Raw genomic sequence first — 25366 nt, forward strand, 5'->3', positions numbered from 1 at the left:
TGTCTTAAGGTAAAGCTACAGAGTTGGTACCAAGTATAATGCAGACTGGTTTAGGGGACTTGACCACTAATTATTTACTTACTTGGAACTACCCACCATCTATACCTCTCACTTACACATTCAGTTTTCCCATATTTAGAGAGATCCACTGTGGAAAGTCACAGAACTGTCTATACTTATGATATGTTTACTCATCATTGTCCCCTGGAGGATGGAACGTTCAATCAGCTGACTCTTCCCCAATCCTTTGGGGAACAAATTACCAGTTCCTGATTCCTATGGTTCTTAATCATCATTTTCTGGGGTTGAAAGATCTCTTCTCCCTCCTACCTCTGCCTGTGTTCTCATCCCTAGGGGCCTTAGTCTTGTCCCTTCACTATTCACTTCTTCTTTTGACCTTCCTACTCTTATACATGCTAGAAATTCCTATTCTGTTATTAATGAGGTCCCCTTTATCCTATATCTGCATTCCTCCCACCATTTCCTTCTCCTGATACTAATGGTAACATGACTGTCTCAGACTCACTGGCCATATATTCAGGAATTGGATGCTTCTCTCATGCTCCCCAACAAAGTGAACCAAAGGAAGAATTGACATCCTCCTCCATCTTCACCATCACTTCCAGAGCATTCCTTTGCTACCATTCCAAGGTAGACAATTTTCCTTTGAGGTCCACTCCATCACCTGTTTACACCACATCCATATGTTTCATCTAGTATAGTTCCTTGTAACAATTTTCTGCCTGACTCTAGGTCATTCTCCTTTCTCAAGGAGTTTTTAGAACCTGAATCATAATTTTCTTCTTCACTTCCAATCACTCATATTTGGGAAATTGAAATTTATGTTGAAATCCACTAAAACACCATATCCTCCCAATCCATCCACTTCCATAACTCCCAAGAGTGGTAGTCTGTAAAGGAAGCAAGTTAGAGGACTGGATAGAAAACAAGGCTTGGATTCTGGAAGACTTATAAGTTCAAATCCAACACTAACAGCGTGACTCTGGATCTATTACTTCACCTCTATTTGTCTCAGTTTCCCTTGAAGTGGACGGGGATAATAATAACCCTTACTTCCTAGCGTTGTTGTAGCAAATGCTTATCACCTAGATATATTAATAGGTACTGAATATTAATAGGTACTGAATAAACATTTGTTTCATTCCTTTCTTCCTTCCATAACCTATTTCTTAGCCTATCCCCAGAGTTGGTCCATCCTATCAATTTTAGATCTCACTGTCACTCAATAACTATGCTACCTTCATGATCCTGGAATTCTGACATTTTTCTATTATAATTTCCCATTCTTCCATCTCTCCCCTACCTCATGCCTTCTAACGCTATCCTTCCTCCTCCTTGAAACCTTGAGTATCTGCATCTCTTGTTTCCTCAGACTCCTTCAAGTTTTGGTTTCACTTCCCTCCTTTCTAAGACTTGACCTTATGACTGACCAATTCCCTTACATTTCTTGTCCCCTGTCCTCTGTCTGCTCAAACCACAACCTTGTGTGACTAACTTGGTGAAGTGAAACCAAGTCCATTCCAAATGTATGTGGCACCCTACTGCTGCAAGTCAATCCTTTCATTTTTCTCTGCTTGGCTATCACCCTCCCCAAAGTATCTATTTCAAAGCTTTTCTCTCCTTAAACTTCCTGCAGAAGTATTCCTTTCCTTCCTCCCAGCAGTTTCTTGTGGAAACAGGTTATTTGCAACAAGGTCTTTCCTTTTATTTAAATCCTAGAACTCTTTTTCTTCAATCCTTGTCTTTCCTTTCTTTCACTCACCAAGCTAGGACTGACCTTTGCTTTGACTAAGGTCAATTCCTCTATTTGGGCTCTTGGCTCCATCGCAAGTCTCCCATGGGATCTTGCTCCCTCAGCTATTTCTTCTTTCTCTCTCATCTTCAATTTCTTCTTCACAACATTTATGCCTGCTGTTTGGAATATAGTCTAGTTCTGATTTGAATACAGTCACTTTCTAGTAAAGCTTTGGCCAGGTACCTGTAGAGAGATCTAAGTTGTTAAAGAAACTGGAAATTGTATTTCCTCCTGTCTTGGGAAGAAGAGAGGAAGCTACCATGCTATCATAACTGTAGTATGGGGTTCCCCCCCTTAAGTGGGAGTTTTAAGGATCTCTCAAAGGAAGCAGCACAGTTTCTGTTGGCAGAAACATCTTTGGTTGCCTTCCTCAAATCATAGTTTCCAAACGAGACCAAAGGAGGTGAAGAGTAAAGAGAGAAGAACTCTTTATCTTGGATGCTTTTGTCAGTTTACTGGAGTGTTCAAGACAAAACAAATACAAGGAACTAAGTCCTTACACTCCTTCCCTTTTTTTTAGATGGGTTTTCACTGATGCCCATTCCTAATAATGTTCTTTTATTCTGTTAAAGACTGCATCTGACTGATCTTATTTCCCATAATCACTGTGACAAATTCTTTGTATCTCTTTGTTGTTTGAGGATCTGCGACAGCTCTGGGAACCTCACAGCTGAAAGTGACATTTTTTTTTAAAGAGCAGGACTATGATTTCTAACCATTCCCAAGTCCATTGTTAGAGAACTTTCTCTCTAACTGGGGGTATAGACATGAGCCATTCATATTTCATAGCCACACTCCTATGAACTTGGGATTTAAAAAAAATCTACCTATTCAAACATATGCCTAACAATGACCCCAAGATCACTGTAATTTTACTATCAAATTATCATCCTAATAATTTCTTTTTTAACAGCTAGATTCTTTCTCTCTAAGGTTATCAACTATCTTATAACAGTTAAATTCAAAGACCTTTTCTCATTCCTCATTCCATTTTGTTTTCCTGAAACTTTTGTCACTGGTGACCAGGTTCTTGCCTTCTTTTCCCTTGGTTTTTCTGGCATTGTTTTCCCTTTGGTCCTCATATCTGTCTTAACTGCTTCTCAGTTTCCATTGCTGCAATTTTGCAATCTTCTGGCCACTGTCTCCCTCCTCTTCTCTTTTCTCTCTTCTCTCATTTTCTCTCCTCTCTTCTCTCTCTCCTCTCCTCTTCTTTCTTCTCACTTTTTTCTCTTCTCTGTCTCTCTAGCTTCTGTCTCATTCTCTCTCTGTGTCTCATCTCATCTCATGAGCTCTAGAGAATGCAATGATCACCTCTGCACATCTGATTCCTACATCTAAATGACCATCTTTCACTAATCTTTTAAATTTCAGGCTTGCATCACTAACTACCTGCTGGATGCCATTACTAGGATACTTCCTTGACATGTCAAACTCCACATGTTTAAAACGGAACTCACCATGGTCCCCTGAACATCTTTGTTTTTTCAAGGCTATTTGTATCACTATGGTCTCACTTCCTCAGTGTGTTTTCAATAACCTTCCTTACTCCTGACATGGAACCAATTGCATTTTTTTTAGGTTTTTGCAAGGAAAATGTGGTTAAGTGGCTTGTCCAAGGTCACACAGCTAAGTAATTATTAAATGTCTGAGGCCAGATTTGAACTTAGGTACTCCTGACTCCAGGCCAGTGCTCTATCCACTGCACCACCTAGCTGCCCCAAACCAATTGCATTTTAAAAATTATATTTCTACAACATCTCTTGTATCCCTCAATATATATCTTCATTCCCACTGGCTACTGTTTTGCCTCAGCACGTCATCAACTTTTAGTTCAGTTAATTCAATTCAACAAACATTTGTTAATCACCTATTATAAACGGCATTATGCTATTGTGCTAGGCAAAATTGACATTATCTTTGCCTCCAATTCTACTCAGAAGTAGATAAATACAAAATCATTTTAAAGGGAATGGGGGAAATAGTACTAATACCTGGGCTGGAGAGGGATTAGGAAAGACATTATATAGGAGGCCCAGTATGCTTTCAGGTAGATGGAAGGAGACTATGTCTTCCACAACTATACAAAGGCTCAATCAGAAAATGAAATGACACATAAGGGGGAAAACTAAAAGAATAAAGGAGAGTCATAACTGAATGACTGAACAACAACAATGCTTTAGGAATTCCTGAAAAACCTGGCAGTCATATGTAGAATGGATGGGAGAGGGAAAGATTGTGTATGAGGAGAAGAATTTGGTGGCTATTTCTATAGTTCAATTGAAAAAAACACAGCCAGGACTTTATTAATGCAGATAATGGATCCCTTGAAGTAGTGCAATGCATTTTGAATTTACTCTATTGAAGTTATAATTATATAAAATATGGTAATTGGTTCTATCCCAAATGGAACTATGCATTGAATTAGATAAATGTGATATGGGAAAAGTCCTTGTTTGCACTAATCAGAACCCAATTCTAAAGAGAACCTGAATTATGATGGTGTAAATTGAAAAAAGGTATAAGATATGAAAGTATGTGGTGATAGAATCTTCCAGTTCAAAAGTTGTTGTAATCCCAAGTCTCACCAAGTTCAGTCTGACATCAAAGACCAAGTCCATGGCAAGCTTTGTCTTCTCATTATTTTTAGGTCTGACAGAGATTGAGAAGTGAATTTAGCTTCCAGATGAAGATTTAGGGCAGTTGTTCTATTCATTTAGCTTCACATTTGTGAGAAGTCCATTGTGGTTTGACTTTTCACTTCCCTCCCACAGGCAAAAGAGAGGGACTTTTTTTTGGAGGGGGGCAACAGTATCATTTTTGCTCATTGTGCACACTTTGGGTTGGTTTTATGATTATGTTCCTAATAACTGAACATATTACCTATGTGCAGCACTAAAAACACTTACCAAATTGCAGAAAAATTAAAGTAAAACAGCTTTTATTTTCCCCTCAGGGCATCACTTGCTTCATTAGAAAAAAATAAATAAAAAGTGAATTTTGAACAGTCCAATGTAGTTTAGCCAACAGATAAGAAGGCTGACTTGGGAATCCTCTTAAAATACCAACTTAGGAAGGAGTTCCTTACTTGACACTCCAATCTGCCAATCACACAGTTTTGAGGGTGCTGATGGGACTACTGTCCTATAGAAGAATGATGACCTCACTGATGATGAGATTTATGGGGATATGATGGAGTTGAGTAAGGGAGGGGACCTGATGAGACATGGAAAGATAGCTGTCCTTCTATGAGTTTCATTTGAATGGAGGCTTTAGAAGGATTATTCTTTCCTCTCCTCTAGCCCTTCAATTGAATCAAAGTTACAGATAAAATCTGAATATCAATCCTGCCATATATGTATATGTCCGTGTGTGTGTGTGTATACATGTATTTATTTTTTTCATATATGGGTGACATTACATATATATATGTATGCTATATGGGACAAATCACAAGTTATAGTTATACCATTTGTATGACATATACATAAATATATATAAGATTGCAAAAAGATATAGTATAAATAGTGCAAGTATAATCAATGATATAGTATCCATGTATAATAAGTACCATATTGTATATTAACATTATATAACTGCTAGCTATTATTGTTATAGTTCATGTAGAATTTCCACTGAAGTTCTAACATGTCATAAATACTTTATAACTTTGAAGAACCATTTGAATCATGTTTTATCCATTTAAGCACTGTATCATTAGTTTCCTATCGTCTTCTTTTAATTCCCACCTGGAAGGACTGATATGACAACAATCATTTGGATATAATTTAGTTTTCATGGGTTTGAGGTACCTACTTCCATATTCACTCACGTGAATATCCTTCAGAATATTTCATTTCAGGATATAGCTTCTTTCTTCAATGAAGTCTTCCCTTACTGCTTCAGTTAGAAGTTTTGTCTCTGTCTTCAAATTTTCTGAACAAACCATTTGTCACCCTCACATCCTCCCTACCAAACTCCATCTCCAATTAATATTTTTCAGAGTGCATGTTACACTATCTGATCACTACCCTCACTGACATAAAATGTTGGCGACAATATCTTCTGGATCTTTCTATGTCCTTCTAACATAATGCTTTATAGACAGTAGTGTGAACACTCATTTACTGGACTGGATTGGACTGGATTGAACTGGACTGGATTGGACTGATTAGAAAGGGCTGGATGGGAATAACCTGGATTGAATTTGATAGGAACTGAATTAGATTGAACTGGTTGGGACTGAATGGTTTGGAGCTGTTAATATTGCAATAATGTATTTTTCTCTAAGATTGTGTTTTTTGCTTATTTTGCCAGGCAATGGAGTTAAGGGACTCGCCCAAGGTTACATAGATACTTAATTATTAAGTGTCTGAGGTCACATTTGAACTCAGGTCCTCCTAACTCCAGGCGTGGTGCTCTATCCACTGCACCACCTAGCTACCCCTCTAAGACTATATCTTTGAAAAAGTTATACTAGTTAAGAAAAATTTCTAGACTCTCAAAACACTGGGGTGGGGAAGGGTTGTTTCTCTAATTGAAATGACCTATATTTTATATTATTCACAGGTTCTTCAAAGACAAGTTAAAACTGAAAGTAATTTTATTTTTTCTTTTAGCATCGGTTCCTCAGTTCCATTCCTATTTTCTTTTCAAACTGGTTGAAGATAATTGAAAGATGTAACCATGACAAATGGATCAAAGCAAAGAGAGAAATCTATGACTTGGGTTGCCATATTATTTCCTTAATATTCCTTCATATTGTATCACTTTCCTTTGATTCTTTCTTTACTCCTTCCTTGCTAAGGTCCTTCTCCTTGCCTAGGCCAAGGCCAACTCATCTCCATGTACTTGATCTCTTCCCTGCCCTCATATTCTCCAGCAGATTGCCTCCTTAATCATCCCCATCTCTTTCTTCAAACTCCCTATTGTTTTCTTCCCTACTCCTTTCAAGCATGTTTGTTTCCATCATTCTTTTTTTAAAATATATATTTTTTATTTCTCTAAGGCAATGGGGTTAAGTGACTTGCCCAAGGTCACACAGCTAGACAATTATTATGTGTCTGAGGCAGGATTTGAACTCAGATCCCCCTGAATCCAGAGCCGTTGCTCTATCCACTACACCACCCAGATGCTCCCAACATTTTTTTAAAGTCCTTAACACTCCCTGAAATTATTATCATTTTATCAACTTTCTCTTTCCTCTCTCAGTCAAACTTCTTGAAAAGTTGTCTTCATTTGCTGCCTCCACTTCCTTTCTTCTTTGCAATCTTGCTTCTGGTTCATAATTCAACTGAAATCTCTCTCTCTCTCTCTCTCTCGTTACCAATGATCTCTTGAGTAGGGTACTTCCTTGGCTAGTAGTGAACTTCAAACATTCCCCTACAACATGATTCCAACAATCATCCACAATTCTAGTTCCTTTAAACTCATTCCCAGGGCCACTCCCTTATTCAAGTCAAACTAGATGTGAACATCTGTTGTGCTCACATTGTTTGCAAATAGAATGTGTTCCTTATCCAAAAATGTTTATTGGATAATAGATAACTAAAAAGATGAATGTATGGATGGATAATGTGGCATGTCTGATCTCAATGTGTTGTACCAACTGGATTGAGGGAACATGAGGCAAGGAAATCAATGAAGAGGTCATTTCAATAATGGAAGCTCATTATGAGCAGGAATTGTTTCACAGCCATAACAGAGAACATGGTTCTGTGCTAAAACAGAGTAGAGGCTTCATAAATCCTTGATTAAATAATTGAATCCTTCAGGATCAAGGAAATAATAATTTCTAACTAGAAAATAATACAAATGTTAATATATTATAAAGGTAAAAAATAAATCACATAATCTTATAATATAATTATGTATATTATAAATCACTTTAATATATTGTATTAAGTTGTAATTTAACTATATAATTATATAATCACAATTAAATATATATTTAATTACATATTTAACTATAATTATATTGTAATATATAAATATTGATCACTTAAAGTAACAAATATTTTATAAGTAAAATACAAATCACTTATAGATAATAAAATACAATTATATTATAAATATAAAATATAAACAATATAATAACAATGACTTCTATTTAAAGGTGTCCCCAAAGTCTTATTGCAGTTTTTAGCTTTAATAGCTTAAAACTGCAGATTTATTAGTTTCTTTAAGATCTAGAAAGCTCTTTTCTGGCAATTCTTTGAAGAAGGTAAGGCAAGTATTATCATCATCTCCATTATATTAAATCCCAGAGAAATAAATGTAAGATTTGATTAAAATTACTGAGCTAGTGGAGAGTTAGCATCTGAATTATGGATCAAAGTCCATAATTCTCTCCAATCCTATATACTTCATGAACTCTTTAGACTATTGGTTTTCTCTAAGACTAATCTCAAACAACACTTTCAGGAAACTTTTCCTGAACTGCATTCAGTTACTGGCACCATTCCTTCTCCTAAAGATAGTTTCTATCTACTTTGTATATCTTACTTGTTCTGATATACACACACACACACACACACACACACACACACACACACACACACATGTATCTATCATCATTCCCTTCTATGAACTTTTACTATCTATAGAAGTATTTAAATACTAACTATATTGCTATTCTTATGTTTCTTACTACACTGTAAGCATTTTCAGAGAAGGCTATCTGTCTAATACTTTTCAATATTGCCCACTGATCCTAGCACATTATTGTACTGTAAATTTTTAATAAATTTTGGCTTTAATCCTTCCATAGGATATTAATTCCTCAAAGAACTTTCTCTTTTGGCTTCATATCCCTAGTGCCTATTGTTGTGTTTAATAAATGTTTGGTCAGCAGAGTTTAGTTGAATGGTTTGTTGAAATGAATTCACTTATCAATGAGGCTTTTTGAGCTCAAAATCATATGATCCTATGGATTGCATGCAAATATAGTTTTTGGAAGAAACTAGTAGAATAGACTTTGGCCTGGCGATACCTCTTTTCGAGGAAATGGATTATAGTCCAATGGTAGAAAACAATGGTAGTCCAACCTTCTCATTTTACAGATGAGAAATTAAGACTCAAAGAGGTGAAAAGAGTTGTCCAAATTACAGTTAGTAAGGGTGAGACCCAGGATTTGTATCCAGAATTTCTCATTACGTAGCATCTCAGTATTGTCTCTCTCCTAAGCACTAATCTCACATCACCAACTTCCTGTTGGACATTTTGAACCGAAAACTCCTGGAAATGCTCAAACTCAACATGTTCCAAACAAAACCAATTATCTTTCCCTCTACCCTAACTCCCCCCTCTTCTAAACTTTACTATTTCCACAGAGGGAACTTGCCATCTTTCCAAATTACCAGGTTCACGTCATCCTTGATAACTCTTCTCACCCCTACATGTCAGTTGTCAGATTTTCCAGTTTTTTCCTCTACAACATCTCTTACATAGTCCACTTCATTAACATAGATCCCATCTCAGTTCAGGCCCTTAACATCCTATGCCTAAACTTGCAATAGTCTGATTAATTTATCTTCCTCAAGTCTCTCCTCCCTTCAATTCATTCACTTGGCAAAGTAATTTTCTTAAAGTGTGGGTCTGACCATGTCACCTCCAGTGGTTCCCTATTCCTGCCCTGATCAAGTAATCCTTTGTTTAACTCTTTACAATCTGGTCCCTTCCTATTTTTCCAGTTTGTTGCATTCAACTCACTGTCATGTACTCTGGAATCTAGTCATTCAGGAATATTCACTATTCCACATTTTATCTTCCATTCTCTGTACCTTTCCATTGGTTATCCCCTTGCCTGGAATGCTTCCTCTTCCAACCTCCAACTCTAAGAATCTTTAGCTTCCTATAAGACCCTGTTGAAGCAACATTTTCAGGAATCTTTTCCTGGTCCTTATTCAGCTAGTGCCACCCTCTTGACTAAATTTACTTTCTATCTACTCTATCTACTATACACATATACATAAATATGTGCATGGAGTTGTGTATATATCAGAATTATCTTATTTATTCTGATATACACACATACATATATACACATATGTTGTTTCTTCTCAGGATTTACATATTTATGTGTGTATATATATATATATATATATATATACATATATATCCTGAGTGGAAACAACACATATCTTTACATATACATATAGTTCTATGCATCTATGTCAAATATGACACATATGTAAAACAAGTCACACATATGCTATTCTCATGGTCTCTCTGAAGAGCTTTGGAATCCATTGCATGATATCATAGAAAGTGGCAAAGGTCTTAGCGAGGCACAATTGTGGTAGCTCAAAAGATACATGAATTTAAATGCACATATTTAGAAATATCTCCACTCCAAATGTTCTTGTGGACTATTTGTACTCAACCTGTGATAGAACCTTCTGAGCTCCAATCAGTACCTTGACTCCAACACCATCAGGTTATTTTGGTTCCATTACAGTCATGTTATTTTGGTCCTCTTTTTGAATGAAAGCCAACAGCCAGCTAACCAACCATATAGCTTATCTCTATATATACATACATATATACATATATACATATATGCAGACATACAGAGAGAGATAGAGAGAGAGGTATATAAACATAGAGAGATAGATATAATCAAAGACATTTTTTCTCTCTCATCAGAATGTAAGTTCACTGAAGGCATGGACTGGTTTTGCTTATTCTTTGTATTTCTGATTCTTAGAACAGTATAGTGAGCACTTAATAAATACTTGATTATTGATTAATCACAGATTCTGAACTCTGGGATAAGCATGAAAGAAAATGGAGGAAAAATAGAGAAGAAGCCATTCTTTAAGTAGTCATTCCCCTTAAGGTTTAGTGAAACTGAATGAGATATTAGTCCTTTGAACTAATTGGGATAGGGAAGGATGTTCTATCAGGTAAATAAACTGTATTGATCAGAGGGGTCACAACTTAATTAATGCCTTGACCAGAAGACTAGCCATTCAGACTCTGTAGCAATCAGAGCAACAACAAAAATACAAGAATTCTCAAAGAAGGAGGTTGACTGAGGAGAAACAGATGACAGATTTTTGTCACCAGGGACTTTTTTTTCTTTTAAGTCATATCAAGAGGACCCTGGGTATTTAGATAAGAAACAAACAGGATTTGTGGGAAAAAGAGGCTTTCTTCATTTCTTGCTAATTCAAATAGCCCAGGAGGATTCAGATATTAGATGCAAAGCTTGTGATTTCCTCGGCCAACTCATAAGTAGTGAATAAAGCTGCGCATGACTAACAGTAAGTAGTTCAACCCACTCTGTGACATGTGGGAGGAAAGGAAAAGTCAAACCAAAGAGTGGGCTTCCTGACCACTGAAGAAGCTGAGCTGCTCTTGACATAATTGGGGTGCAGTGGGCCCGAGGGTAGTAGTGTTGTGGTGAGGGGTCTGTCAGGATTTCCGTTGTAAATCATGGGTTTTCCAGACCCTCACATCTCAGGCTGCTGCCTTATGTGCGCTGATCAATTTTTAAAAAGAAAAAAAATCAACAAAAAGGGACCTATGTTTTTGAAAACATTAAGAGGCAGCAAGATCCACTGGAAAGTTCTTAGGGTTTAGAGTCAGAGGGCTTGGTTCAAATCCTACCTCTTCTGTTTCCTACATACATGACCTTTGGAAAATGACTTAACCTCTCTGGGTCCAAAGTGAAATGAAAAGTTTAAGGTTCCTTAAATTCCACAGATAAAGTGCAGCTAGATGGCGCAGTGGATAGTGCACCAGCCCTGAAGTCAGGAGGACTTGAGTTCAAATTGGGCCTCAGACAATATTTACTTAGCTGTGTGACCTTGGGCAAGTCACAACCCCACTGCCTTGGCAAAAAAACAACAAAATAAAATAAAATAAAATTCCATGGATGATCCTATTTATAGTACCTAAATATTAGAAACAATATAGAAATAAATCAAAAGAATTAGCAACAATTGAAATAACTGACTAAATTATGCTATACAATGAGATGGTGCAGTGGAACGAGTGCCAAGCTTAAAGTCAGGAAGACCTGGGTTCAAGTTTAGCCTCAGATACGTACTGTGTTAGCTTTCTAACTGGGTGACACTGGACAAGTCATTTAACCCTGTTCATCTCAGTTTTTTCATCTATAAATAACTTGGAGAAGGAAATGACAACTCTAGTATCTTTGCTAAGAAAGGTGTCACAGAGAGTTGGACAAAACTGAAATGACCAAACAGCAACAACAATGTAATAGAAAATTATGACAACAATATTACAATGTATGAAACAGAAAAGGAAATATGGAAAGATACATGAGTTAAGAGTGAAACAAATAGAACAAAAATACACTGATTTTTTTTTTTTTTAAAAAAAGGAGAAAAGAGAGAAGGAAAAAACATTCAAAAGTACTAGAATTTTGGATAGCCCTAGAAAAAGACACAAAATAAAAACATCTCTTAATTCTGCTTTGTTAAAGGCTAGGAACTTTGAACAAGATTTTTTTCTTTTTTGTTTTTATATGTTTTCTGATAGTTTGAAATAAATCTTATGGTCCTAAATATTTACTGAACCTAAGTAGTCTTTTTTTGCAAAGAGGCAAAATTTAACCCAATTGTAAATCATAGTGAAATAGCTGTTCATGCCTTTGTTGTAGCTATATATAATTGACTAAAGCACATTTTACAGTGTCTTTTCTAAATTTATTTTTCAATTAGCAAAAAATCTACCTTTTCTTCCTCCTACCCTAACACTCAATTAAAAAAGAAAGAAAACTCATTTACAAATATGTATATTCAAGCAAAATAGATTTCTACATCAGCCTTTTCTAAAAAAAAAAGTTTTATTTTGCCCTCTGTGCCTTTCACTTCTATATAAGGAGATAGTCCTCTGGAGTCATGGTTGGTCATTTGCTAATCAGAGTTCTTGTCTTTCAAAGCTGTTTTTCTTTATAATATTATTATTATATAAATCGCTTAGAATATTTTTAGGGAATCAAGACCCTGGCAGAAAAAGGAGTAGAAAAATCAAAATGTAATATAGAATGTGTCTTCTTGTTATAACAGTGACCATTTTGAGTCATACTTTTAAAAATATACTCTATGATACACCATGGGTTTAGGCAGTTTTAAAAACTAAGTTCAATGCCCATGGTTGGAAATGACTCCCTTTTAATCCCCTTCTGCTAAGTATGAAAAAAGAGTTTAAGAAGTTCAAGGAGTTGCTCCCAGAAATGAAAGAAATTCCCTTTGAGGCTTTTATTAATGCTGCCCACATCCGAAAACAAGAAAAAAGTGGTCCAGGCAGATATATATGGCCACAAGGATTTTCTCTTTTACAGGAAAGGGCTCTTGCTCTCATATATTGAGATCTGGGAGGGATGGGGGAAGTATTTTCCTTTCTCCTGGTCCCTTGACCTATGTGGATCAATATAACCTCACCCCTTGAGTATCTTAAGGCTAATCTTAATAGGACTCTCATATCACATTTTCTGACTCTAAGATTTCTCTGAGCCTCAGCTTCTCCATCTGTAAAATGGGGATAAAATGAGCAAGATTTTGTACTGGCCAGGAGACAGTCCTAAAATTAGGGCTGTTGTTGTTATTAGCAGTTATGCACAATAAAGGTAGGAATGTGGGTCAAATAAGTGGAGAATGAGGATCTTATCTTCACTTTTGCTCTTACTCAATTACATTTGGGTTGTGATCAAAATAAAGGTCTTGAACAATGGGGGAAATTTGAAGAGCAGAGTTTTAAAAAACAAAATATACCAACTATAGAGATAACAGGTATTTTAAAAAATGTCCTGATCCTAAGTGAGGTAATTGTCTGTGAATGTGGACTTAAAATCAATAGCATATGCCATAAAAATAGATACATTTAACCTGGATCTGGGGCATTTACTAGCTCCCCGACCCTAGCCAGACTCATAGCTTTCATTGTTATTAACTATCAGGAAAAGACTTTCTATTACTATTTCATGAAAAGAGAACTAGAGAACAACAAAAGCCCTTTGATAGTTTAAGCCCAGTAGATGGTAGCAAAGAACAACCTGGTGACCACAAGACCAGAGGCAACATCCAGTCCAGAGAGGTCACACTCAGGAGAGAGCAGCATGATGACATCACCAGCTTTGCAGTATCAGAAGTATGAAGTTGTCCTAGTCAAGCGTACAAACCAACGGTCCATGTCCCTGATGGGGGTGCCTTCCATCCAGGAGCTCTGACCACACAGGTTCCTTAGTACCTGACCATGCACCTACTAACCTCAAAGGATTGTTTTTACTATTAGATGAGATAACATATAATGTATAAAGCCTTCTGTAAACCTTAAAGTATTACAAAAATGTTAACTATAATCATCATTGACATCATTATCATCACCCCTTAATTCAGTTATTTGGGGAAAACACTTTGTAACTTCAAATGTGTGCAGTCATTATTAATGTGTTTATAATAAAGTGACTGTAGGAGACAGAGAGAAAAAAAGAAAGTTATCTATCTCAGCACCTAGTCAGGACCTTACCAGTTGGGACTTGGGTACCTGGTTATTCTGTCTTTTAATCACTATTTTTAGTACCTTTATATCCCCACCACTTCCTGCTGCTACCACAGGTTTTTATTAAGAAAAAACTCCCAAAACTCAGAATAAACTGATGATGTGTAAATATCTACATTATTATTCAAGAATACTAAAAATCTTATCCAAAGGAATATACATACACATGCATACACACTTGACCCTTGACCTTTAGACTTCTCTGAGCCTCAACTTCATCTGTAAAATGGGGAAGATTTTGCACAGACCAGAATACAAATGTAAATGAAAAATACAAAGAGGAATATAAACATTATGTGTATGTATGTGTGTGTGTGTATAATAGAAAACTTTTGAAACTTAATTCTATCATCTCCAAGGATTGTTATTTTTAGATATCTGGGGTTTTTCTAAGTTATATTATAGTGTAGGTGAAATTTCACAACTCAAAGTCTTTCAGGAATCATCCTGAATCAAAAACTAGCATTTAAAACTTGTAAGGAGACAGGTACTTCTAAGGGGAAGTTTACTGAATGAACTTAAATAGTACATGCAAATCAAAGGAAATGCTCATAGGATGGGGAAAGGAAGAAGGGTTTTCAAATAGCTAAAGATAGAGAGGTGGGTGAAGAGTAATGTTACAGATGGACAATTATCTGCGTGAGGTGATCCTAGTGCTTTATTACTTTATAGTGAGATTTAATTGAAATGTATTACTTTTTCTAATAAATTAGCATTATAAATTTAACATAAATTATAATAGATAGGAGATGCAGTGGATGGATGGTATATTGGACCTGGAGGCCTCAGACACTTACTAAGTGAGACCCTAGGCAAATCACTTCATCCTGTTTGCCTCGGTTTCCCTACCTGTAAAATTAGCTAGAGAAGGGAATACAAACCACTCCAGAATTTTTGCCAGGCTCATAAAGAGACACAACTGAAAAATTACTAAACAAAAAAACAACAATAAATATAATAGCTAGTATTTGTGTATCACTTTAAGGTTGGCAAAATCCTTTACAAATATTATCTTTGTCCTCACAGGAGTTCTCAGGGTTGGGGTAGGTGCTATTATTATTCCCATTTTACAGATGAGGAAACTGAGGCAAATAGAGGTTAAATGACTTGCCTAGGAAAATACCAGCTAAGTGTCAGAGGTCAAATTAGAACTTGCGTTTTCCTGACTTTAGACCCAGTGATCCATCCATACAAGAGCATCTATCTCTATTCATGATGTTATTGACTTGATGCTGTTGCAGCAATCTGGTTCAAGATGTTCTATTTATTTGCTCGAAGCTTCATTTCAGAGCTGTTTCTAAAATATATAGGATATATCCAATTCCTTATAAATAAATATAAATAATATAATAACAAATAATGCATAAATATAAATAAAGCATGCCTCAAGATCTCTTCTGTGCCAATGATACTCTGCATATTTTATTCCTGTAAGAAGAATGTGCCCTGCTTACCAGAGCCTCATTCACAAAAATCAAATCACAATAATGATGAAGATAATAGCACATTTCATTTTCACCTAATACTTTTTAAAAATGATCAGATCTCTTATCTAATAGAGATCAATGTAAGGTGAGTAGTATGTAACGCTCTCCATGAACAAACAATAGCAAGAAGTAGTATGCAAACTCCTTGAAGGTAAGGAAGGTTTCAATTTTGTCTTTATGAATCTCATGGGGCCATTCTGGGTAAAAGGCATATAATAAATGCAGTATTGAAATACTGTAGAGCCTTCCTATGTGACTCATTATTATGAGTCTTAGACAGACATGGGATGAAAGATGCCCCCCAACTCTTAACTATAGATGAAACCTAACATAATACATGACATAAGCTAGTTTACATGAGCAAGTCATTTAACTTACTGTAAGCCTCAGTTTCCTTTTCCATCAAATAAAGGGGATTAAACCTACTAACTGAACTAAATGACCTTTCTATGACTTATGTCTAATATCAGCCTGATAAAGGAGCTTCATCATTTCAGTTTATGAGCAATTTTTGATGAGATACAACTTGCCACTTGCAGTTTGAAATGAAAATGATAAATTTTTTTTTTTTACTCTCATTAGCAGGCCTAACCTGAAGTTAGTTAGGGACAAGTAAATCTTAAATCAATGCCAAGGGAAAGTCTACGATTCTTCTCCCCAGGCTCTTCTGAACCTGCCTTATATGATGACTGAGCTTCCCTGTGAAGCATCTCATGAGCATCTTAGGCCTATCTTGAGAAGTTACATGTGGCCAATATGGAAAGGCAGCTAGCCTTTTGTTTTAATGGATTTCACCTGTGATGATGGGAACAGGAAGAGGAAAAATAAATAATTAGAATACAATTTAGAAGAAAAATTATACTGCTATTTATAACATGGTTTAGCTTCAGAGGAGCATTCCACCCTGAGAGATCCAGCTAGATGGTACATTGGCTAGAGCATTGGCCCTGGAGTCTTCTGACCTGAATTCAAATTTGACCTCAGACAATATACTTGACACTTGCAAGCTGTGTGATCCTGGGCACTTAACTCCATTGCCTCACAAAAGAAAAGAAAAAAAAACTGCTTATGTTCCAGGGCCATATTATATAAAGGTGGTCTCATTCTGCCTAGAGGATGACTTTTCTAGCCCAGGTACCTTGGGTGATACCAAATTGCCTTGCCTTATGAAGAGCCCAGCCTCCTCACATGCTGGGAAGGATCCTCCCTGGAACATGAGAACTGGGAAGAACAGGAAAGAACTATCACCTCAATGGGATAGAGTAGAGTTACAGCTATAGATCAAAAGAACCACGGATCAAACAATGCCCCCCAAATCTAGGGGGAAGCTTGTCTTTCTCTTTTGGAAACTTTGCAAACCTTAAAGAGCTATTAATTGTTTTGCTGTTAATAAAGATTACAATAATTGTTTTTATTTAAGGTTTTCAAAGCACTTTAACTCACTTAACATTAACTCTATTAACCCTCACAATAAAGCCATGATGCTATTTTTAATATTGATTTTACATAGGAGGAAACTGAAGCTGAGTTAAGTGAATTGCTCAGGTCATAGAGCTAATAAAGTATCTGGGATCATATTTGAACTTGGGTTCTTCTGGACTCAAGTCTTGCTATTATTATTTTTATGGCAACAAACACCAGAAGACTGAATCAAAGTCCAAATCTAGGGCTCAAAGCAGGAAAATTTCTGAGGTTTGGGGCAATATGTATGACTCACAGATTGTGTGATGTGAGCTCCTTACTCCCCAATTTTTAGGGGTGTGATCAGCACCCCTGAAGGAAAAGGAGATGTCTTGGCCCCTTTGTGAGCTCACAAGTCTCCTGGGAATGTTTGGTGGAAGCTACATCTATAAGAGAGAATCCAATGTATGGATGTGACCCTAAGGGATCCCACAGACCTAACCCAAGACTTCAATCTACTGTTCAATGTGGTCCCCATCTACTGAGGAAGTTTTGCTGCAGTGGGATTGTTTGGTTTATTGAAAAGTGAGATGGTGGTTTCAGCCCACATACCAACAGACAGTTCACCCTTAAGAGTCAAGCATCGGAAGGGGGCAGTTTCACTTTCATTTAGGATGAGATTGTGAGTGGAGAGTTTGAGAAATCCCCTCCTGGTGTCATGAATGAAACAAAGCTTCGCAATGAACAGCCTAGGATTTCCCCATCTGTCGATAACTCTTCAGGGGCTTTCCTTATGTCTTTAAAAACAACGAATTCCTTGATTTGGATAAAGGATAGAGGAAGTTAGGCATGTTTTGAATTCTTTGAAATCTCTTAAACCTTAACCCCCACTTTAAAAAGCAATAGGGTGGGTGTGAGAAGTTCTAGAAAAAATATAATACATTATTTTCCTTTAAAACTTAAAATATCTTTTCTTTAAAAGGGAAGTTTAATGAAAACAATCCAAAACATATTTTTGAAGGAGTTGGTGGTTCATTCTGATAAATTAACAAAATCACCTACTTTTGACTTCCTCTTCCCTTTAGCCATGGTTATTTGATTTTGTGTCTTATTTTCACCAACAATTCCCCCACCCCTGACTCCCCCAAACAGGATGTAAAGTCCATGAAGTCAGGCAGGCAGGTGCTGGGTCAGACTGGCATTGCTTCCAGCATCAGGCACAATGTTCTTTGTTTAGTAAGTACTCATAGATGTTTGTTGAAAGAATGAAATCAATGTAATCCCTTTTCTTCATTCTTCATTAACCCTCTCATGTTCCACCTTTCTCTTTAAGTACTTTCAATGATACTTACTTGCCATCTTTACTAACATTACACCTCTTTATCCATTGTCCTTTTCCCTTGATCTTATCCCCAAAGCATCAAGCAAATTTGTCTATCTATCTATCTATATATATATATATATATACACACACACACACACACACACACACACACACACACACACACACATATATATATATATATATATATGTATATATAGCACCTTTCTCTCTTTCCCTTCTTTAAAACCTGTTGGAAGTGGTCACATAATCCAAATATCTGTCTAGATTCCATTGCAAACTTCTAGGTTAATGTCTCCCATGTAGGATATGTAAAACATTTTTGCAATGAGAATGATAAGATATCCCTGAACTAGGGGGCCCGCTTCAAATCAAATGCTTCCCTTCCACACTATAATGATGATCTTATCTAAGATAAGGTCCTGAAGTCATAATGTCAGAGTACTCACCTTTATAAGTATATTTGGAATGATCGGGGGAGTCCCTTAGTCTGTTGGATTGGGACCTGTGGGGGCTATCCCAAGAAGAATGTATAGTGATGGGCCTGGGCCCTGTGACTCTTCTGGAAAGACATATGGTCTTAGTATAGTAGGACATGTATTTTGGAGTGGCTCGGAAAATACTTATCACCTTCCCGACTTATACTTGGGGTTGACGGAGCTATCCCTTATTATCCTCATCATGAGATTGATATAAATACTGAATTGCCGTATCATCCCAAAGCACATGTCCATAGAGACCAATAAGGAATGTTGTATCATTCCAAAGAGGAAATTCTTCAATACTGAACCAAAGGCATATTTCCCTACAAGTGATTTAGTTTATAGCTCCATCCCAATATGTATTTCATAGGACAACTGATGAAGACACTAGTCCCACAGATCTTGGAGGCTTCTCTTAACACGCCCCACCCCTTCCCTCTTCCTTTCTCTTCCTTCCTTCCTGTTTTTGTTTTTTTCTTTCTTTTTCTTCTTATTCTCCTTTTTTTCTTCCCCCCTCCCTTCCCCTTTTAACTTCTTTTTTTTTTTTTTGGAATTTCATTTTTTCAATCAATGAAAATGCCTTCTCTCCCTTCTAATTAATTGACAAAGAATGAAAAACAATATCTCTTCTAGGAAATAGTGCACTTGAGCAAAACAAATTACTGTATTTTATCCCAGAGTCTTTCCACCCTAGATTTCTCAGTGGTGACTGTGAAACTCAGGAACAGTTGTTCTGGGAGACATTAACCTAGAAGTCAAACCTCTGGATCCTAGTTTACATCACAGTTAGTCATCAGAAGTAGGTCCCCCCACTTTATCCCTGCATGTACCCTTTCTAAGGTAGATCTGTATCCTTCATATTATCTCTGAACCCCAAACTAATTTATAGATCCAATCTACACAAAATTGATTATATAATCACTTTTCTTTATTTTGGGGTAGGGGGCCCTAAAATTTTTTGGTGGAAAATTATTTTTCATCTCTCTCTTTTTTATAACTAGCTAGGAGACTTTGGGACCAATATTAATATTCCTGAATAAGGGCAGAAAAAGGGACAACAGTGTTATTTGTCTTCCTTCCCAAGAGTACTTCTTCCTCTCCCTGCTGATAATTCTCAAGACCTTCTGGGAAGGAGTTAGAGTAGAAAAGTGGGGGAGATATTGGCCACTGTTTTTCAGATTTACCACACGTATTAAGCTTCATGACCTATACCCGAGACTCCTGTTTTAAGTAATTGCAATGAATTAGCGTAAATAACCTCAGTGTTTTACATATCCTACACGCTACAAGAAGAAACTGGGGAGGAAAGAGAGAGGATGAACTTGAACCATTACAAGTTAAGTACCTATTCCCAGGGGAAAATATAGGCATGTCCCCATTTACCCCTCCTCACTTTTTTTTCCTCAATCCTAAACCAATCTTGAAGTGATCAAATTCAACCGAAAACAAAAGCATTAACATGAACATAAAATGGTAAACAATAAATTTAATTTCTAGTTTCCTAATATGTGGTTCAGAGAAAAGAGCTGAATTTTGGAATCAGAGGATCGGGGTTCGATTTTTAGTTCTGCTACTTGCTGTCTGAGGAAGAATGCACTGGTAAATGTTTAACAACTGACTCTGAAAAGCACACATTTTTTAACTTAATTTGCCTTATTAACATTATCTCCATCACTTTCTTAAGTCTAAACAAACAATAAAACAATAATTCAAGCCCTGATTTTCTGATTTCTGAAGGAGTAAATATTGGTTCACTTTGAAAATTTGACAATTGGCTCTACAGAGGCAATGAAAGTATCTGTATGGCCACTTAGATCCTGTCCAGGTCCTAGTTTGCTAGAGGTAAAATAAAGAGATCAATGCTGGGCTGGAGTCAGGAAGACTCTTCTGACTCCAAATAGAGTCTCACAATCGTTGTGTAACCCTGGGCAAGTCACTTAACTCTGTTTACCTCAGTTTCTTCATCTGTAAAATGAGCTAGAGATGGAAATGGCAAACCACTTCAGATCTTTCCAAGAAAACCCCAAATGGGGTCAGACATGACTGAAAACAATTGAGTAATAAAAACAAGGAGTTAAGACAGAATCATTTCTAATGTCCCTATCATCTCAGAAATAATTTTGTCACCCTACATTCTATTACTTCTAACAGTCAATGTGCTTTTGATTAAATTCATTCAGATCCATTAGATTCTCATTCTTTAAAAAGGTATTTGCTTGGTTTTTATTTTTGCTTTACGAGAAGTCTGCCTAGTCCTGTTTCTGCTGTATGATTTTGGGTTCCTCTCTCTGGGTCTGTTTCTTCACCTATAAAATGAAGGAATTATTAATTATTTCTAAAGTCCCTTTCCATTTCTTTTTTTTTGGGGGGGGAGGTTTCAGTGACTTGCCCAAAGTCACACAGCTAGGTAATTATTAAGTGTCTGAGACTGGATTTGAATTTAGGTCCTTCTGATTCCAGGGCCAGTACTCTATCCACTGTGCCACCTAGCAACCCACCTTTCATTTCTTCTATGAATTCTCTAGTCATTTTTTCCTATGTACTTGCAGTATGGAGAAAGTGTTGGTTCATGAGTAGAGGTTAGTTGATAAGGACAAATCTTACTTTAACTTGGCAATGACCAGGCTGTCTTTGAAAAGAAAAAGGTGCCTCTCCTTAGTCTTTGGGCCCCGAGACAGTAGAACTTGATCTTTGAGGATTGGTTCTGCATTGTTCTGTGAAGGGTCCAGCACAAAGGGGCATTGCACAACAGATATGGCACGGGCCAGGCTGCCTCTGATAAAAGAAAAAAGAAAAAAGATACATATATGTATAAGGAAACTTTCATCTGCTGTCATCATAAAATAATCATCTCCTCAAAATTTGGGAGACTTTTTTTATATTCTTTGAGGCACTTAGTTGGTCCAATGGATAGAGTACCAGACCTGAATTCAAATCCTTCCTCATACATCACCTAAACTCTGCCACAGATTTTCTAACTGTAAAATGAGGATAAAGATAGCAACTTTCAGGGTTTTTTTGAGGATAAAATGAGATATTTGTAAAGTGCTTAGCACAGTGCCTACATATAGTAACAGCTATGTAAATATTAGCTGTTGTTAGCTCTTGTATTATTACCACTGGAATATTCAGTCTATTCTTCTGTTATCCTTCACTCTGGCCTCACAACTGGCTTTCCTAATAAATTCTCTGTCTGTCTGTCTGTCTGTCTGTCTGTCTGTCTGTCTGTCTGTCTCTCTCTCTCTCTCTCTCTCTCTCTTTCTTCCCCCCATCCTCCCCATCCCTCTCTGACCCTTCCTCCTCTTTTTAAAGTTCTATAGAAATTGACCAATAATAGACTATAAACTCAACTCTATTTCAATGAGATCAAACTTAGAGAATGTTTTTGTCATTTGAAAGATGATTATTTCAATTTTTCAACCTTTTAAGATATTTAATAAGATTTAATGATAATTATAATAGTTTTTATACAGCCCTTTATGGTTTAAAATTGCTTTCTTCACAAACAATCTTGTGGGTAGATTACTTTAAGTGTTGTTAGCCTCATTTTAAAGGTGAAAAAATTAAGATCAGAGAATTTAAGGGCTTTCCCAATATATGAAACAACTTGAGGCTGGGGCTGCCTCACCACCTGATCATATTACACTCATCCCAGAATCTGTGCTTTGTTCAATATCAGAAGTTAATCTGTAGAAATGACAAACTCTCCATAGTTTCCATACAATTGGGTGTTTTATATCAAGGGGTCTAACTTTTTTGTGTCATGGACTCACCTGACAGTCTAGCGAAGGCTATGAACCCTTTCTCCAAATAAAGTTTTTAAAATGCATAAAATCAGATGTATAAGATTAAAAAGGAAACCAAAATGTTTTTTAAAAGTTATGTACCCTAGGTAAAGAAGTCTTGTTCTATACCTTACCTCTGAGATGGATATTGTTCAACTCTTTAGCCTTAAGGTATGGTCATGGGAATATCTAGATTCTTAAGGTTCTTGCTTCTACCCACCAAGACCCTCTCTCCTCTTTACTGAATTTCAGTGGAAATCAATCACATAAGCAAGGAATAATGGAAGAGAACACAAAAACATGACTCAATTGTATATATTTTTTGATTCATAACTATATAAGCAAAAGAGATAAGAAAACAAAAATGCTATCACAATTACAGTGACTTTTTAGATTCTCCCAAACCCAGGCAGTCCCAAATCTAGAAGTTTAAAGAAACACAATTTAGGTACTTTGGTTCAAACCTGACTCCTGGTGCAACCAGGTGATGCACCAGCACAGGAGTCAAGAAGACCTAAGTTCAAATCCAACCTCAGTTATTTAATAATTGCCTATTAATAATTATGTGACCTTAGGCAAGTCACTTAACCCCATTGCCTTAAATAAATAAAATTAAAAAAGAAAACTTGACCCCTTCCCCTCCAAAGAGGGAACCAGTTTAGTCATTCAATTCTGGTCCCAAATGTCTGGATGCTCTAGATCTTTATTGATTCACAATAAGACTGCTCTTTTAAATCAATCAGTTAGCTAATAAACATCTATTAAGCATTTTATGTTGTAGGCTCTGTGCTAAGCACTTGGAATCCAAAGAATTGTCAAAGTTCAATTGAGGAGATCACATGCGAACAACTCTGGACAAATAAGCTTAATATGGAATAAATTGGGCGTAACAGAGGGAAGACACTAGAATTGAGAATAGATAACAGAATTAAGAATAGATAATAGGTAATAGAAAAATTTCCTGTAGAAGGTAACATTTTAGCTGGAACTTGAAGGAAGCTGGAAAGCTATACTTTAAACCAGCTGATATAGGTGTTACGGGTCTCCCCAGGGAATAATTATCTCAGGTTTGTCTACTATTGCCTCATTTTCCTCTATATACTTCCTCATTTTTTAAACATCTCTCTGAAATAACTTTGTATCAAATTTGTATTTACTTGTTCATGTACATGTTGTTTTCCAAATAGAAAGTCAGCTCCTTGATGACAAAAACAATTGTATTTTCATCTTTTGTCTCCGGGTCTAGACCAGAGCAATGTGTGGCATGTGTAGAGTACTTAACAAATTCTTGTAGAATCGATCTTGGTGCATTTATGCCACAAATTCTTCAACTCTTAGTCTGAAAAGCTTAGGGGGTATGCCCACTTTTGGAATTTCTATGGGTTAAGCCTGTATAAGATAGAACTGAGGGCAAATGGAAATCAAGCAGAACCAAACACCACTATTGGAGCCAGGACTTCAAATGTCAGTCTTTTGATTCCCATTTTAGTGTTTTTTTTTTCTTTTACCCCTTCATTGCCTTGAACTCTGACTAGTGTACATGGTTCAGTCTTAGGCCAAACACAACAGAAATTTCTTGTCATTTTGTGCATATTCTCCTTACTGCTTTAGACACCTACAACATTCAACCCACTCACTGGCTTAAACTTTTTGCTTCACTAAATTAGGGGTGATATTAAATAAATGTCAGCAACTGAAAAAAAAGACCAGCTTCAGAAGGCATGAGTGTTCTTCAGAAGAAGATTCCCCCCTCCTCCTCTTGCCCCATACTGTTAACTAAGCAAAGGGAAGTAGAAATGACAAAGGAAGACAGATCATAAGAACTATTTACAGAAAAATAGAATTCCTAGCTGCATTTCCCAATTGTTCCAAGAATGCTGGATGCCTTGAACAGGAAGGTATCAGAATCAGCATATTCATTGTTCCTAATAATTCTAGTAGGTTACCCACTCCATCATGATTATTCTCTGATTCAAAGTACGTGACGACACACTTCATATTATTGAATTCCCCTACTAGAAGTCTGGCTTGTTGATTGCTCAAAGTTGGAGAGGTTTTTTTTTCTTTTTTTTAATGTTCTGTCCAAATAATAGTAGTAGAAAACTATCTATTCATCACTAATTGACAAAGTAATGATTTATTTTAGGAAAAATCTTTGTTTTTGGAAATTCTGTATAAAACAGATACAAGTTTATTAATTAATTGATATAGTCAAAAAGTACATGACTTTTTCAATATTCCTTCTTTTTTGTTGGCTGGATTTGATAGCTAAAATTATTCCCAAACCACCTTTTATTTTACTTCCTTCAAAGCTCTGGAGTATTTTCTTTTCTTTTTTAAGTCCTCTCCTCCATTCACTAGTTTCTTTCTGTGGCTTCTTTATTAGTGCTGGAGCATACTACACTTTAATTGTGTTGTTGTTATTCTGACAAAGAACCACAATCTGTGTTGGGCAAAGGAAAAAAAAATGTGTCCTATTGGTAAGCAATTGTTATGACAGGGCATTCTCTGTGTTCTCTCTTCCT

The 25366-nt window shown here is 36.4% G+C and overlaps 1 protein-coding gene across 1 annotated transcript in view; it reads right to left on the minus strand.

The window, feature by feature from the left end:
* Positions 1 to 25366, minus strand: part of TAGAP (T cell activation RhoGTPase activating protein) — a 157896-nt gene that overhangs the window by 96619 nt on the left and 35911 nt on the right. The window contains exon 3 of the mRNA XM_074187952.1: positions 21661 to 21831. Coding sequence (XP_074044053.1) covers positions 21661 to 21831 — 171 coding nt within the window. The remainder of the gene's footprint in view (positions 1 to 21660; positions 21832 to 25366) is intronic.

The sequence above is a fragment of the Macrotis lagotis genome, chromosome 5, assembly GCF_037893015.1.
Source record: "Macrotis lagotis isolate mMagLag1 chromosome 5, bilby.v1.9.chrom.fasta, whole genome shotgun sequence".
Lineage (NCBI taxonomy): Eukaryota > Metazoa > Chordata > Mammalia > Peramelemorphia > Peramelidae > Macrotis > Macrotis lagotis.